The sequence below is a fragment of the Hippoglossus hippoglossus genome, chromosome 1 (assembly GCF_009819705.1).
Source record: "Hippoglossus hippoglossus isolate fHipHip1 chromosome 1, fHipHip1.pri, whole genome shotgun sequence".
Classification (NCBI taxonomy): domain Eukaryota; kingdom Metazoa; phylum Chordata; class Actinopteri; order Pleuronectiformes; family Pleuronectidae; genus Hippoglossus; species Hippoglossus hippoglossus.
The window spans coordinates 3,349,315-3,364,516 of NC_047151.1; the positions used below are offsets into that span (position 1 = coordinate 3,349,315).

General features: G+C 42.4%; 1 protein-coding gene across 1 annotated transcript; it reads left to right on the forward strand.

The window, feature by feature from the left end:
- The first annotated feature begins 403 nt into the window (after positions 1 to 403).
- LOC117763190 (rho GDP-dissociation inhibitor 1-like) lies at positions 404 to 14,028 on the forward strand. Its single transcript, XM_034588143.1, has 6 exons — positions 404 to 547; positions 3,716 to 3,904; positions 5,801 to 5,884; positions 8,937 to 9,013; positions 9,643 to 9,706; positions 12,066 to 14,028. Exons 2-6 carry the CDS (start codon positions 3,718 to 3,720, stop codon positions 12,263 to 12,265), a joined length of 612 nt encoding a protein of 203 aa, XP_034444034.1. The 5' UTR covers positions 404 to 547; positions 3,716 to 3,717; the 3' UTR covers positions 12,266 to 14,028.
- Positions 14,029 to 15,202: the final 1,174 nt, after the last annotated feature.

Consider the following 15,202-nt stretch of genomic DNA (forward strand, 5'->3'; position numbering starts at 1 on the left):
CTCCCCTAGACACTTGGGGCGCTAACTATAACAAGCTCCAGGTCAGGCCAGACCAAGAATGCAGTAGTTTTTTAGCCTTTTTAAAAATAATTTTGTTGCTCTTACATTTTGTACATGTGCAGTTTGTAGGATGTCATATACCGCCATCAGACATGGGGCAAATGCAACAAGGCATTAGTTGTAAATATCTTTGTGGTCTGATTAGGTCAAATGTTGGTGAGAAGAAAAGAGTGATCAGTGTCACCCCACCCTGTAGTCTGATCTCGTACACCTGTGTATAGTCTGTGCACACCCCACACAGAGAGGGAACTGGTGTCAATGAATGAGTCTCTGGAAACCATCAGTGCACAAAATACACAACGAACCATGATCTTTGACGGCGCGCGGCACCGCTCGGTACGTCACCTGCGTGCGCGTGCCTGTCTCCGGGAGCCGTGTTGCGCGTGCAGCGCGCGGGGCGGCGCCGGCCCCTTGTTCGCCATACTTGCACCGGAGCGCAGAGACCGCACTGACTGCAGAGGCACCTGAGACCAACAATAACACTAAGGTAAGAGTCCTCCATGCAGCGGCGCGAGGAAACCGCGCTGCTGGAGGGACTGGAGGGACTGGGGCCGCAGCACGTCACTCAAACCCGCCCAGTCCCTCTCTGCCCCCGTCAGCTGGGGAGAACTTGTCGAGCTACCGTTAGCCGCCGGCTCTCGTTAGCGTGTCTGGATTGTTCCCATAGAAGCAGCAACTCGCCTCTTGTCTGCGCTCAGTCCCGCCCTGTGTCAGGCTCTGCGTCAAGAGAAGTTCAGTCCCGGTGCAGGATCTAAATGTAATCACCCAGACTGCAGAGAGCTGCCGCTGACCCGGGCGAGCTGTCAGAAGCAGCGGTGTGTCTGAAGAGATGCCGGTCTACATGGGCAGTGTTAGCTCGCCCCCCCCCCCCCCCCCCCCCCCCCGACATGATGGGGAGCAGCTGCTTTATTGCTGTGGCAGCTGCGGTTAGCTTCTTGACAGCAATATAGGACGTAACATAATTCAGAGAAGAGGCCACGATCATGTCAGCACAGCTCGTGTTTTTAAAGGAAACACGGATTTGTTTGTCACAGCTGAGATTAGAACTTTCTAGCTTCCTGTCTTGTTCGGGGAGCAGTTGGGTGGGGTGGGCCTGTCACACTGGCTTCCAGTCCAATCCTGAAATATCTTAACGTTGATGTTTTGTGTTGCAGAACTGAATGGGGCCTTGTATCTTTTGGTCAGATCCATCTTAAGTCATGTCCCTGTGAACCTTGCACTGTGCAAACAAAGCAGATGACCAGTCAGACCGGACACTGACCAAGGAGACTGATTGAGTGGTACATTTAGATAAACCATAGTAAATCATTCAGACGCATGTTCTGCTACTGTCTACACATGATTTTCTACCTTAGGTAAAGGGATATGGAAATCCTTGATTTTTTTTAAATCACAGTGACAGGGGATTTAATGGCAGAAGTTACACACACACACACACACACCATTCCAAACGGTCTTGATCTACATTTTGGCTCTAAATTTAGTTGTGCAGACTGGAGTTCATTGTGTGAGATCCAAGGGATGTTCAATAAAGAGCCTGGACTCTTCACTGCCTGCCATCTTCACTGGATCATTCCACCCAGGCTCAATGATATTTGAAGCCACATTCATATTATTAAAATGCACCATTTAAAGTGAGATTTCATCAAAGACAACCATTGTTGTTTAACCTGAGCTACAATTTGAATATAGAAACAAATTAATCACTTGTTAATGCATCTTTCAGGTACAAAAATGTATGCACATAGTGGTGGACAACTTAAATAGGAAAAGGGGACATTTTTGCGCAGGTTTTTGGCACCTGCTCAGGCACATATTAGCTACAGACTAAAACCACTTAGAGATCACTCCTTCACTGCGTTCAGATATTTCCTCCGACAGCTGCAAGTTTGGGCAGGTCGGAGGCGAGACCCGCAGAAAGGTTTGCTCATTGACTCTCACTTTGCACCAGATGGGGGCATCTGTATCTGGTCTCTGCACGTCTTTCACTGGTCCCCAGCCTTATTTTACAGATGTTATGTACATTAGTTATGCCAACTCTAGATAATAAATCTTTCAGAGCAATATCTGTCTCCTCTGTCCAGCTTTTCAGTGTCCATCAATAATTGACGTTTTATTTTAGATATACAGTAAGTTGTGCAGCAGAGCGTGCTTTTAAACTTTGGCACTGTGGGGTGCACTGTCAGCTCTCTTGGTTTAACACATACCATTTATCAAAGGTGAGGCCTCATACACTGCAGTGGCTCTGGGTTAAATCTGGCCCAGGTCCTCTGCTACGTGTCATCTCCTATCTGTCCTGCACCATCCCTTTTTATCTCTACTCTTGCTGTCAAAATTAAAAGCAGAGATGCTCCAAAACAAATATTTTCTATCGCTTCACTACAATTTACTTGTCTGCAGTGGCTGCAGAAAGCATATCTGTGGTTCCTGTTGTTGTGTAATGTAAACTGATGTCAAATAATACTTGGCTCACAGTTATTGTCCCCTGACTGCAACTAATGATTTTCTTGATCAGTCAGGTATACATTTTGTCCATAAAACAATAGAAAATTTAAATTGTCCAACACAGTTGACTCAAGTCCTATGTAATATCTTCCAATAACATGTTTGGTCTGACCAGCAACAGCCCAAAACCAAAAAGATATAAAGTTTACAATTATAAAAAGTAGAACAAAGCAACAAATCCTGATGTTTTTTAAGAGTGTTAACCATAGAATCTTTGCTTATAAGATTACAATTTATAATAATATCAGATTTGTTTAGAATCAATCATTTGACTCTCAATCAAATGCATTTGTATAAGCCATATTCACTAAGTACAATTTGCCTCACAGGGCTTAACAGGGCAAGGGGGAGGAAAAACTACAGAAATAAACTTTTAACTGGGGATAGAGGTGGAAACCTCAGAGTCACATATGTTAGGGATTTTACAATTTTAAAAATAAACGGCTAACATTAAGTTGATGCAGGAGAATGTAACTAAGTGACGAATCATAAGATAAGATAAGATGATCCTTTATTAGTCCCACAGTGGGGACATTTGCAACGTTACAGCAGCAAGAGGGCAGTCAAAAATAATCATTAAAGTAATAAGTAGCATGCAATACTTATAATGTAAGGAGATATAAAAATACCATAGGAACACAGTCCTTCTTTTGTGACCTAAATAATGTCTAGGCCTGTGAAGGACCACCCCTGGAGTAGGAGGCTTTGCATCATGTGATTCATGACGCCTCATTCTCGACTCTCCAGGCGGTGATGTAATTTCAGAGAAATATGTACAGATGATATCACATAGCAGAGTTCGGTCATCAACAGCAGCATAAAGAGAAATGCTGATGCTGATGCTGCTATGTTACCAGCATAGCCTCACAGAGCAGCAGCACATCCAGTAAGCTGGACGCTTTCCATCAGCATTCCTCGCTGACATCATTGCTGTGGTCATCTGTTTGTCCAGTGATTTACAACCTTTCCTCAAAGAGGCAAGTGTCTTTCAGGGAATTAGAGAAGAATTAACGCCATGTTGTCCATCTCAAACAGTTTTTCCAATGTTTTTATTCCTCTTTTTTCCTCTCAACCCTTACCTGCTATATTTTTGCTATATCCTTTTAATGTCCCATGTCTTTCCCTTCCCCTGAACATAATCTTTGTCCAGACATGGCTGAGGATGAGGTGACTCCAGAGCAGCTAGCAGCCATCGCCGCCGAAAATGAGGAGCCAGAGCCGCTGGACTACAAGCCACCAGCCCAAAAGACGGTGCAAGAAATCCACGAGCTGGATAAGGATGATGAAAGCCTACGCAAATATAAGGAAGCCCTGCTCGGCGCTGGGGTCTCTGTGGCTGGTAATGCTCTGTGTGTGGGTGTGTGATAGAGAAAGAGGAGGGGTGGTGGACAGGACAAAGTTAGAATCAGGAAATTTGTGATTGTTAAACCAAAAGCTGGCTGGTAGAGTAGGTGCATGAATTCTAAGGCCCAATCCCATTTCACCCCTTGGCCCTACCCCTAGTTTTTAATGCGATATGAAATTAGGTGAAAATACGGGATTATCATGCAAAAAAAAAAGATTGCTAGCATGCTAACGCTAGCGCATTCGCAATCTTTTTATTTAAGGTTGTTGTTAAAAAAGTGACCATAATACATTGAAATGATATTAAACTAAGATATTACAATCATTATCGTATTTTTAAAATCCTTATTAAAGGAGAAAATACTACATTTGTGGGCTCTCTCTCAGCTCGCCGGTGATTCGCAAGGCATTCTAGTTTGAAGTGAGGGTCTGAAAAATCTCAGTTTGGAGGGCTATAAAGCCCCACGCCTTGGCCCTACCCTCCGTCCCAACAGGTATTGGGACAGCCTACCCCTACACGTGAACGCGCAAAACGAAGGGGAAGGGCCAAGGGGTGAAATGGGATTTGGCTAAATGTACCTTTCTGTGGAGCACATTCTCTGTTTTGCTTATGAGCTGGTATGGATGCCTCTGATTAGCCTTATCTTGTGGTTTCATCTGTAGCAGAAGAATTTAGGGAAAATCTTATTGTAATTTCTTTCCTTGCATTTTAATTTTCAATATTTTAAGATGTGTTTATATTAAGTTATGCTAATACTAAGCGTCACATAAACACAGTCAGATAAAATGATGCATATGAAGGGATCGTTTTGGTTCAGCTAGTTTCCGGAAAGTCAACTCTTAATTAAGCTTTCTTAAAGTTTAGGCAGAAAATGGGTTTGTGTTAGTTAAGCTCACTATTTGCTTTCCAAACCCACAATGTCATTATGAATTGGTTATATATTTATTGATACTTTACTGATTAATACAGCTCTTATCTGATAGTGTTCTGATATCAGATTGATGATAGTTAATTTATAAGTACTCCCCATTCTGCATTGCAGTCCTAGCATTGGACACTTAGGGGACAGTCTAAAAAGAGAAGCTAAGTCAGAAGAACCAAAGATGTCATCTTTATTTATTCCATGCATTCATCTTCCTTGTCAAATTCTGGTGCCTGTCGCCTCCTGGGTGTGGCTGATTCACAGCCCTGAATGTTGGTACTCCACATTCAGAGCTTTTAAGGTGATGAGCCGAAATCAATGACATGCAGCCATCACCTTCACACTTACTGGGGACAAATACTCTCAAAAAGCTGCCACCCCTTACAAAAGAGATGCCTGCAATCACCATATGTGAATAATACAGACTCTGTTATGAAAAGAGCACATTAACCAGGCAACAACATGTTCCTATTTCTAAAAGAGTTAACGTTTATTAGCCACAGTTGAGGGACCATCTTTACCCTTCACCTCGTATAGCTTAACACTCTCTACATACATTCATTATAACTGTGGGTGCATCATTTGCTGGTATGCTGAGCCCCTGAGGATCAGTATTCGGGCTCAGTGAATATGGAAGGTTTCTTCAGTGTGACTGAGAATAACCTGAAGTTTAATTAATGCAGAGTCTGTCCCAGCTACTGCAGAGATGTTCTGCTTTCAGCTCCCTCGAGCCTGTGCACTTGGACGGCTGCAGGCCCTCTTGTAAATGTTTGGAGTCTGCTCTAAAGTCTCTGCATGCTTCCACTCAAGTGTTGTCACGTGGAAGTTATGGTTGCAGGATGAAGTAGGTCAAGTAAGCTGTGTCTAGCATCCTACACAAACCTACAGGGTAATAAATTAGAGTCTAAGATTCTCATGTCTGAGAGCAAATTATTTTTCTGTATTGAACCATCTGTTTCCTGTCACAGACCCCAGTGTCTCCAATGTCCAAGTGACCAGGATGTCTCTGATGTGTGAAAGTGCTCCAAACCCCCTGGTCCTGGACCTGCAAGGTGAGTCCCTGTTCTGCCTTCTGTATACACAGGGCTGTATGTCAACCTTCTTTCACACGTGGCACTGGTGCTACAGAGGTGGATAGTTTTGTAGCATGGGTAAACATATACCCATATGCGTATAGCGCATTAAACAGGTATGTGAAAAGCAAATGACACGCTGCGTTCTAGGCAACAAATACTAAAGCTTAACAAGCGCTTTCAGATTAACATTGTCTTTATTGCAGGGACATTACAACTGTATAAAAACGTCAATATATTCAAATTAGCAGCTCAACTCTCTTTTATTCATACAAACATAAATATACATATATATTTATATTGGATTTAAAAAGTGTCTGAATCACCAATGAGAGAACAAAGGTCTGTCTGTCTGGATAGACTCCATGCAGACCGGGACATGGTTTTTACTCGCACGACAGACTACAACTACCAAGTAGAATAGCAAAGCCTCATCAATTCACATCACACACAAGCAAGTACACAAACCCTCATATCACTGTCAACACACAAAGTGGCTGTGTTTCAAACACACACAAAACTTTATCATACGGTGCTTCAGTGGTAAATTTGTTATATATCGCGGCAGTTTTTTGTCGTATTTGCAAACACTGGTCTTAAGTCACACCACAGAGCCCTGATACAGTAGAAAGGTTATTGCCCTCTAATCATTTTTATAGATACTGGATCTTGTACATATAAATAATTGTTGTCATTAACAAACCAAAAATGAATAACCGAACTGAGACTTGCGACCAGGTTGAACAGCTAAAGATCAACAGCACGTGCTCCACACATTTCAACACAGAAATCTCTCCTCTGTATCTTTTACCTGATTATACTCTCTGCTTAACAATGTCACAAACTATATTTGTTCCATTTAAAAATAGCATCACTATTGACTCAGCCCTGTGTCTGCTTTTTTTGGTTTCCATCCCGCACTGCTTAGAAATCAATCAGTCTACAAAGGTTTGAATGACTGTGGAAATTCTCGAGCGACAATCTGGCAGTTAAGACTTGAGCTGTGAGAGCTGCTCATGCCCCAGCTGGCCTAGATCTGCTTCCATCCAGAACATTCTGTCCTGTGTCCCGCTTCCCCTGCATCACTCCTCAGTCTCCTACTTTCTCAGCTAAATATAATGCCCACCCACTCAGTAAATACAAGTCCATGTCATTAATTTTATCGCAAATATCCTAGAGTGATGCTGATTATTCAACTATGAAACTATTTATAATACAAAAACTATAAAGTTAATAAGATACTGTAGTGTTTTTGTGATTGAACTTGAACATGAGACCTGCACAAGTGGGTAGATCATGAGCACTTTGTCCTCACAGTAGAAATGATCTGCTCTTTGTTTTTCGGCCTCAGTACACCCACTAACTTTATGTTCTAACTTTCATGCAAAAATAGAAGTTATTTACTGTACAGAACTGATATATAAACATCAGTAACATTAATAAATGTCACTGAAGTTCAAATATGGATGTGAGCGAGAGGTGGTTGTTTATAACCTGAATGAATGCTCTAAACAAGTTGTGACATATGTGAGGCTTCAGTTCATCCAGTTCACTGCACTAACAAAGTTCCTGGGCTGTCAGAGTTCATATCCACAGAAGCATGAAGCTAAATCTATATCAAGGTTCCTGCAGATGATGCAAATGGCTTCAGAAGGATTTTTATCTTATTGATGAATTGGGATGACATGCACCTTTTATGTTTGAAGTTGCAGTAACCCTCACACGCCTCACCCTCATACAGACTTAGTCAGTGAGTTAGGTCAGTTCCAGTAAAAGAATCAGTGCAGCTTCTGTATGACAGACCTGTCTGATGTAGGGTTGGGTATTGTTTGGGTTTTCCAAAGCGGTTGTAAACTGTTTTCAAACATTTGCTGCATGTCGCAGTGTCAGAATCCTTTCACTTGAAATACAACCACACTTTAAACAGTTCAGCTTTTGGCATTTGGTTGCTGTGTTGACTTGAGTTTGAGATAGCTTCTAGCTACTTGCAGGCTAAAGTGCTGCCAGAGCCACGTACTGAGTGTGTTGCCACCAGAGTTAAGTGTAATGTTAACTAGACACGTGTGCTGATGTTTGTGTTTCCTGTAAGCAGGACAAGTATTTCAGTACAGCATTTTGATCCGGTGAGAATCGGCTGTGTAGAAACCCGATTTCGGTAGCCAACCCACGTCTGATGGTGGATCCCTGTGAAACTCTGAAGAGAAGGAAACCCAGGGAGAGGACATCACATGCAGGACTCAACAAAAATCCCTCTGAATATGCACAGGCAATGTTTTATGTGTCACAAGCCAAAAACAAACATTAGAACTATTTGTATAGAGCGATCAATTCAGGTGATGGTGCTAAACATTTAAGCTAGAAATGGACTCCCTGTGTATGGGCATGCAGTGGATGTTTGTGCTCATCCTGTTTGTGAGTGCAGGTGAGCAGGTATATGTGCTATAATCTGTTTGTTTGTTTTTGTTTGTAAGCGAGATTGTGCAAAAACCACAGGACACATAACCACTAAACGAAGTAGAAGGATGTGGTATGGGTCAGGGAAGAACTCATTCAATTTTTGTGTTGGTCTACATCTTGGGGCGGATCCAGGAATTTATTATCACTTTATTTAACATTGTGAGATAAAGCATTTTTTTTAAATATATATGTCTGGCATATTTAGAGAGCTGATATCTGAGTTTGTGGAGTTTGGTGCAGCTTGATTGAATTTAAGGGGGCTGTTGGCAATAAGGTGGTTTTGCTCTACTCAGTACTATTCTAGTTAAAGGTGCACTCAAACATTTAGGAAAAGGTTGAGGCAGATGGGCGCCCACATTGAGTCTGGTTCTGATTAAGGTTTCTTCCAGTTAATGAGGGAGTTTTTTCTCTCCACAGTCGCCAAAGTGCTGCTCATTGTGGGAACTGTTGGTTTTGTTAATCCTTTTTAAGGTCTCGACCTTCTAAGTTAAGCGCCTTGAGATAATGTATATTATGATTTGGTGCTATGCAAATAATATTGAATAGAATTATTTTCCTCTGTGGTTTCGAACAGGAGACCTGGAACCCTTTAAGAAGCAGGCCTTTGTCCTAAAGGAGGGAGTCGAATACAAAATAATGATCAGCTTTAAGGTGAGAGCTGCTGCAGCAACAATGATATGCACACAATGACATTCCATAGCATTCCATGTATATCTGACCCTCGTATTTGTTGCCATGTTGAAAATATGACTAGCCTGCTACACCAGTAAGGGTTACTCTAATGTGACACTAATAATGATGTTGGTATTTGTGTCATTGAACAAATTGCTTGTTTACATGTTGTAACTAGCACTTTGTTTTACTGCCAATGCCATCACAGTATGTAACACATAGTAAAGGCAGCAACTTGAATGTGGTGCTGAACACAAATTTATGAATAGCAAGAACATATGAAGAACAGTAAACTGTTGCTGAGTCTGCTGTGGGCTCTGAGAAAAATCTCTGAAAATAGTGTCACAGATTATGTATGCAGATTTTAAAGGGATAGTTCACTGAAAAATGGAAATTCACTCATTATCTACTCACTACTGGAGGGGTGGGTGAAGTGTTTGAGGCCACAAAACACTTCTGGAGTCTTTTTTGATTTAATTCTGACATTCTACAGTGTTTCTTGTGCATTTTTTTGCTCAAGTCTTTCTATTCCTCTGGTTAGTACCAAAATACAGAACATCTGTCATTCTGCCATATGTCTTTAACAATGTGTGGGTGTGTCTCTGCAGGTGAACAGGGAGATTGTTTCGGGTCTGAAGTATGTGCAGCAAACATACAGGAAAGGAATGAAGAGTGAGTAAACACCTTTTCACACTTCTTATTCTCCTACACATATTGTGTTTGCTCCGCATGAATTTATCTGCCCAGTTAAATACTGAGTATCAGATGATCACCTGGAAATGCATTGTCATTAGTCTTCCTAAAATCCAGTTCTATTAAATGTATATATGTGCTGCGTTAAAAACATTTTGGGTTCCATAATGATGTTATAATGCGATCTCTGCCTGTATATATAAAAATATCCTTTGAGTATAGCCAATCAAATCAGTTCTTTCCTTGGCTGAAGGTGACAGTGACTAAATACCAGACAGCAGCATTTTGCACAACACAAAGAGTCCTAACTTTCAAAAACTAACAGTATCTTTCTATCTTATGTGTCCACAAGCATGAACACCTGTCTTATGTTGCACATCTTGTTAAATGAGCTCCCAAACAAATGAAGGTTTATTTACCTTTTTCAGTTTGTAGGCTGGTCAGTTAGGTGTGTTTACAGCTGTAGCATCTTGCACAACTTAAAACTGTACCTGCAAATGTTTATTGCATTCAGTTTAGATGCTAAATGTGTTCAAATGTGGTCCTCAGTGCCACTGCAAACAGTTTCCTCCACAGGTCTGTTCACATTTTGTATTTTGTATCCACACCTATACATTTTAGGGTTTTTTTGCTTTATTTTTGTCTGGTGTGCACAATACTCCAGAGTTTACGAGCCCCTAAAAATGGAGAACTTTAAAAATGCTGCTGGCCCCATTTTGATAGAAAAATCTGTGGCTATGATGACGCCAACAAGTCCCCAACATCCGCTTCCTGTTCCCTTCTTATCGGTCACGTCAGCCCAGGAAAACAAATCTCTGCTCGTACTTACGATTGCTAATAGTATTTTCTGTAACTAAGGAACCAATTGTATCTCTGACTTTTTTTTGCTCATCAATTATCACAATATATTATCAATAAATGTAAGTATGGAAATAATAATGAAAACACATTGAATATAAGAAGCAAATATGGATGTGAGATTTTAGACTTAAGATTATAGTACATACACTGAGCACTTTAATAGGAACATATGTACACCTGCTTATTCATGCCATGAACTAATCAGCCAATCATGTGGCAGCAGTGCTTACATCCAACCCAGCAGATACAGGTCTGAAGCTAATGTTCAAACATCAGAATGAGTTAACATGGGATCTCAGTGACTTCAGGCTGGTCTGTGTTTCTGGAAGTGCTGATCTCCTGGGATGTTCACAAAACCTCCAGTGAGCAGCTGTGCTGCTGATGAGAAAGGTCAGAGGAGAACAGCCACACTGGTCAGAGCGGACAGATCTGCTGATGTGACGCAGTCATGTGGACACTGATCTGAGAGCAAACAGAGGCCCTATCAGTATTGGTATGACTAGTGCAGTATCAGTTCTCAACACTGATGTCCTGGCTGTGAGCATTTTTTTCAATGTGTTTCAATGCATGCCCCATAAACTCTGGAGCGAATCAAACAAACACAAAGTAAACTTCAGTACTGTTCAGGTCCTAATAACTTGTAATGAGTGTTGGTGTTTATTGTTAAAGTGTAAAGTGAGCGCAGTTCAGCAGGAGTGTGAAAGAAGCACACCCAGACAGGAGACGATACAAAACCAACTTCTGCTCTGATCCTGAAGCACTAATAGTTTTGCAGCGGTGAGCCACAGTGGAACCCGTTGCTATGCTTCTTAAACTACTTTGTCATACCACCTCATTGACATTATCGTTTTCTTTTGTGACTGCTTCACTGTCTGATTGTCTGTGTGTGTGTGAGTGAGTGGGAGCGTGGCAGGCCCAGGGGCTCTTGTGGTGTCTTCTATGTGTGTGTCACCGCTTTTTCACCGGGAGATATTTGTTTTCTTGGTTTTTTATTTTTATTTTTGCGTCTGTCACGTGTTAGAAGCTTCATCAAATAGAAATAGGGATCATTTAGCGTTCTCGAGATATGTGAGACATACAGACAAACAGAGATTTTTAAAATTCCCTCCCTTTCATAGTTTCTTTCAAAATGTACGGGACGACCTGATTGGTTAGGACGGATACCAGTGGAGCAGCAGATCCCTGGTTCAGACCATTTACTGTATGTCGTTGCTCTTCTCTCACCCTGTTTCCATAATATCCAAGTCAAATATCTGATAATAAGTCAGACGTGTCAATACTATTCCTTTATTCGACCACACATGCAAGTGATAGACAGTTACCTCTCAGGAACAACTCTTCATGCTTATCAATGATTTCTTTGGTTGTGACTTTGTTAATCCTCACTCAGTGAATTTAACGTCTGCACACAAACTTAGTGCTCATTCTTGATGTAGACAAATAAAGTGTCTCAACATTGTTTTCCGTTTGTTAACAGTTGATAAATCCGACTACATGGTTGGCAGCTACGGGCCTCGTCCCAATGAATACGACTTCCTGACCACGGTGGAGGAAGCTCCTACAGGCTTGATGGCCCGCGGCAACTACGTCATCAAATCCACGTTCACCGACGATGACAAGCACGACCACCTGTCCTGGGAGTGGAACCTCAACATCAAGAAAGACTGGAAAGACTAAAAGAGGCCTTCGTGTCTGGGGGGGGGGGGGGTCGAGGGAGTCTAAAACCCCTCCGCCCCTGTGTGTTCCTCAGCCGCTGCCCTCATCCCCCGCCCTGCGTCCACCATTTCTGCCTTCTTTGTTTTTACTTGGTTGTGCATTTCATTCATCTCATGCCTTAGCTCCTGCCTCGTAGTCTTCACACACCCCCCGGTATCCAGCCCACCTCTCCGTCAGCATTGGTAGCAGCAGCAGAAGTAGCAGCAGCCCCCCCTACCCCAATTCCTCCCCTACTCCTCCCCACCCGCCACTCCGTCCAGCATCTCCCCACCTGCTCAACATTTCATTGGTTGCACACGATTTACCATCGTACACCACCCTGCCATCCCCACTCACCCCCTCACCCCCACACTGAGCTGCGCCATGTAGCACCTTACTCCCCCCCCCCCCCCCACTCCTTTCCTCCCAGTCGTTTTTTTTTGCTGCTTGAAGAGATTACCCCCCTCCACCTTTCCAGAATGGTGTCTTCCTCTCTCAGTATCAAGTACATGTGGAAAAGCAACTGTACAATCAACTTTTGTTTGCCTTTTTTATATAATTGTATCAATCGTTGTGTGACGTGACTGTATTCACATCACTGTTTATCAGCTGTTGTTTTCATAGCGGGCCCCACCACATCCACCGCACCACCCCCCTCCCCTCCCATGGCTTTGCTTGCCTACTTTGCTCGCTGTCTTTTGATAGAATTACCAGAACCTGCCTTGTTAAAAGAATTCATTCAGAGCTGCTGTTCAGCATCTCCCTCCCTGCCCTAAATGTATTAACCCACTCGCTTTCTTTAAGCGGTGAGTGGGACCAAAGTGAACAGGGGAGTAAAAAGTACAAGGGTATAGAAATAAGCTGCCTTATGTATCGACTAATGTTCAATCTTGTCATTAGCATGCCCTGTGTGCACGAGCAGTCATCTGTAATATCAAGGGCTTACTCTCGCTACTAACGTCTCTGTTAGCCCTGTTGTAGTAGAGACTGTTTCTACAGGTCACTCACATACATCTGCACGCACCCACCCCCCAAATAAACTGACCTCCTAATTGGAGGGGACTGAATGTTAAAAATTGGAGATAAGAAACCCTGTGAATATCAGTATTGGCACTCTCATTCCGTTTAGCCATGAGGCCTTAGCATTGACTTCGATCATGTGGAGTAAAACGGCGACAAGCATTACTATTTTAGTCTTTATTGTTTTTTGTTTGTTTCCCCTTTGCCTTAATGTACATCATTCCCCTTCAGCGCTCCCCCTCAGATAGCTTCATAACTCGTAGCCCGCAGTCAGGAAGTAAGTGTGGAGTAGAACCGGAGAAAGCACAGGAGGCGGCTGAGCCAGGCACCGTCTGCTGCTGCCGGAGACCTCGTCGGTGTCTGGCCTCACCCGCAGACAGAAACTGGCAGTGAGGAGGAAATAAAAAAAACTGACCAGGCCTTCAGTGTTTTTACCCAGTGACCCTCTCAGAAAGACCTCAGTGACACGAAGGGTCACATGAGACTACTAGAGAAACACAACTGACCTGTTACACTAAACTGAAAGCAACTTGTACTGTACCAGAACATATGGATGTAAACGTTTTGTTTTGTTTCTTCTGATAATGATAACGGTGTATTCCTGCTCCATACATTCCTTCACATTGTACAGTTTCTATGAAAACGCTGGCATGCTGGTGGGGTTGTGTAGTCTGTCATCATTTGTGATTGCTCTTCTCAGTCAATAAAAATTTTGCTCAACGTGGCCTCTAACATTGTGATGTTTTACAGATTGTAGAACTGTTCCTACCTGGACAGTTCTGTGTGTATATATTTACAAATGTTACGTGGGTAATAGTGTTGATTAAGGGACATTCCAGCAGTTTTACACAAAGTTTAGCTAAATTCATAAACTCCCAACTTTATGCCAACCTGTACTATCATGCGTTCAATATATCTTACATGATAGCTTGCCTGTATGAGATATATTTGACATGGAACAGTCACAAGCCAATAAGGTTCAAGTTGAGGGTGTCTGACCTGAGCTGTAATAGTGCTCCTCAGATTAAGTACCGTACACTTCTAAGTTTCAGTAAAAAAAAAAAGGCAATATTTAATGCAGCAAAACCAGAGAAATCATTGTTTTTTTCCCCCCAAGACACCTGGTGCGTACATTACCCAGAATGCAACGCAGCCCCTCAGAGTGTTTTGTACTGGTAGCAGCTGATGTAGCCCGGAGCAGAGATGAGAACAAGCTACTGTCTAACTCAGGGGTGTCCAAACTTTTTTTCCCGAGGGCCACATACAGAAAAATATATGAAGGACTGGGCCACTCACTAGACGTGAGGTATACTGCCTCACTTCTCATGCACTAATATTGGCAAAATCAATCAAATGCAGGTAAATTACGTTTGATAATTGAACATGTTTGAAGAAAAAAAGCCTCCATCAAAGCTCTCCATTAGTAGATTTTCATTTTATTTTTTACAAAAAGGTTGGCAGGTCATTCTCTCAGTGACAGCCTCAGATTGGTTCTTAGGGTGCTGATCCCCCTTCATTGTCCTGTATGAAGGGAGAGACAAGAAGAGAAATAGGGGATGTGGATATTTCAAGCTTATTACACAAATAAATTATTGGGCTTGTTAACACATCAACTAACGTTTGTTAAAAAATTGTCATCAACTTTAATTGACTGAATTTATTAAGTAATTGGGCTTATTAACAAATGAAAACTGTGTATATTTTTAACTCACCTGTAATGGGAAGAATGTTGCGCTCAGTGGGAGCAGTGATGCTGCGCTTTGGTCTGAAGGATAGCTGGCAGGTCAGGAGTAAGTTTGGTGGTTGAGATGCGAAGGACGTCACGGAGATGGCTGTCGGTCGTTCTGGTTCTCAGTCTGCTTCTGTTCAGCGTTAACAGAGAGAATGTCTGCTCACAGA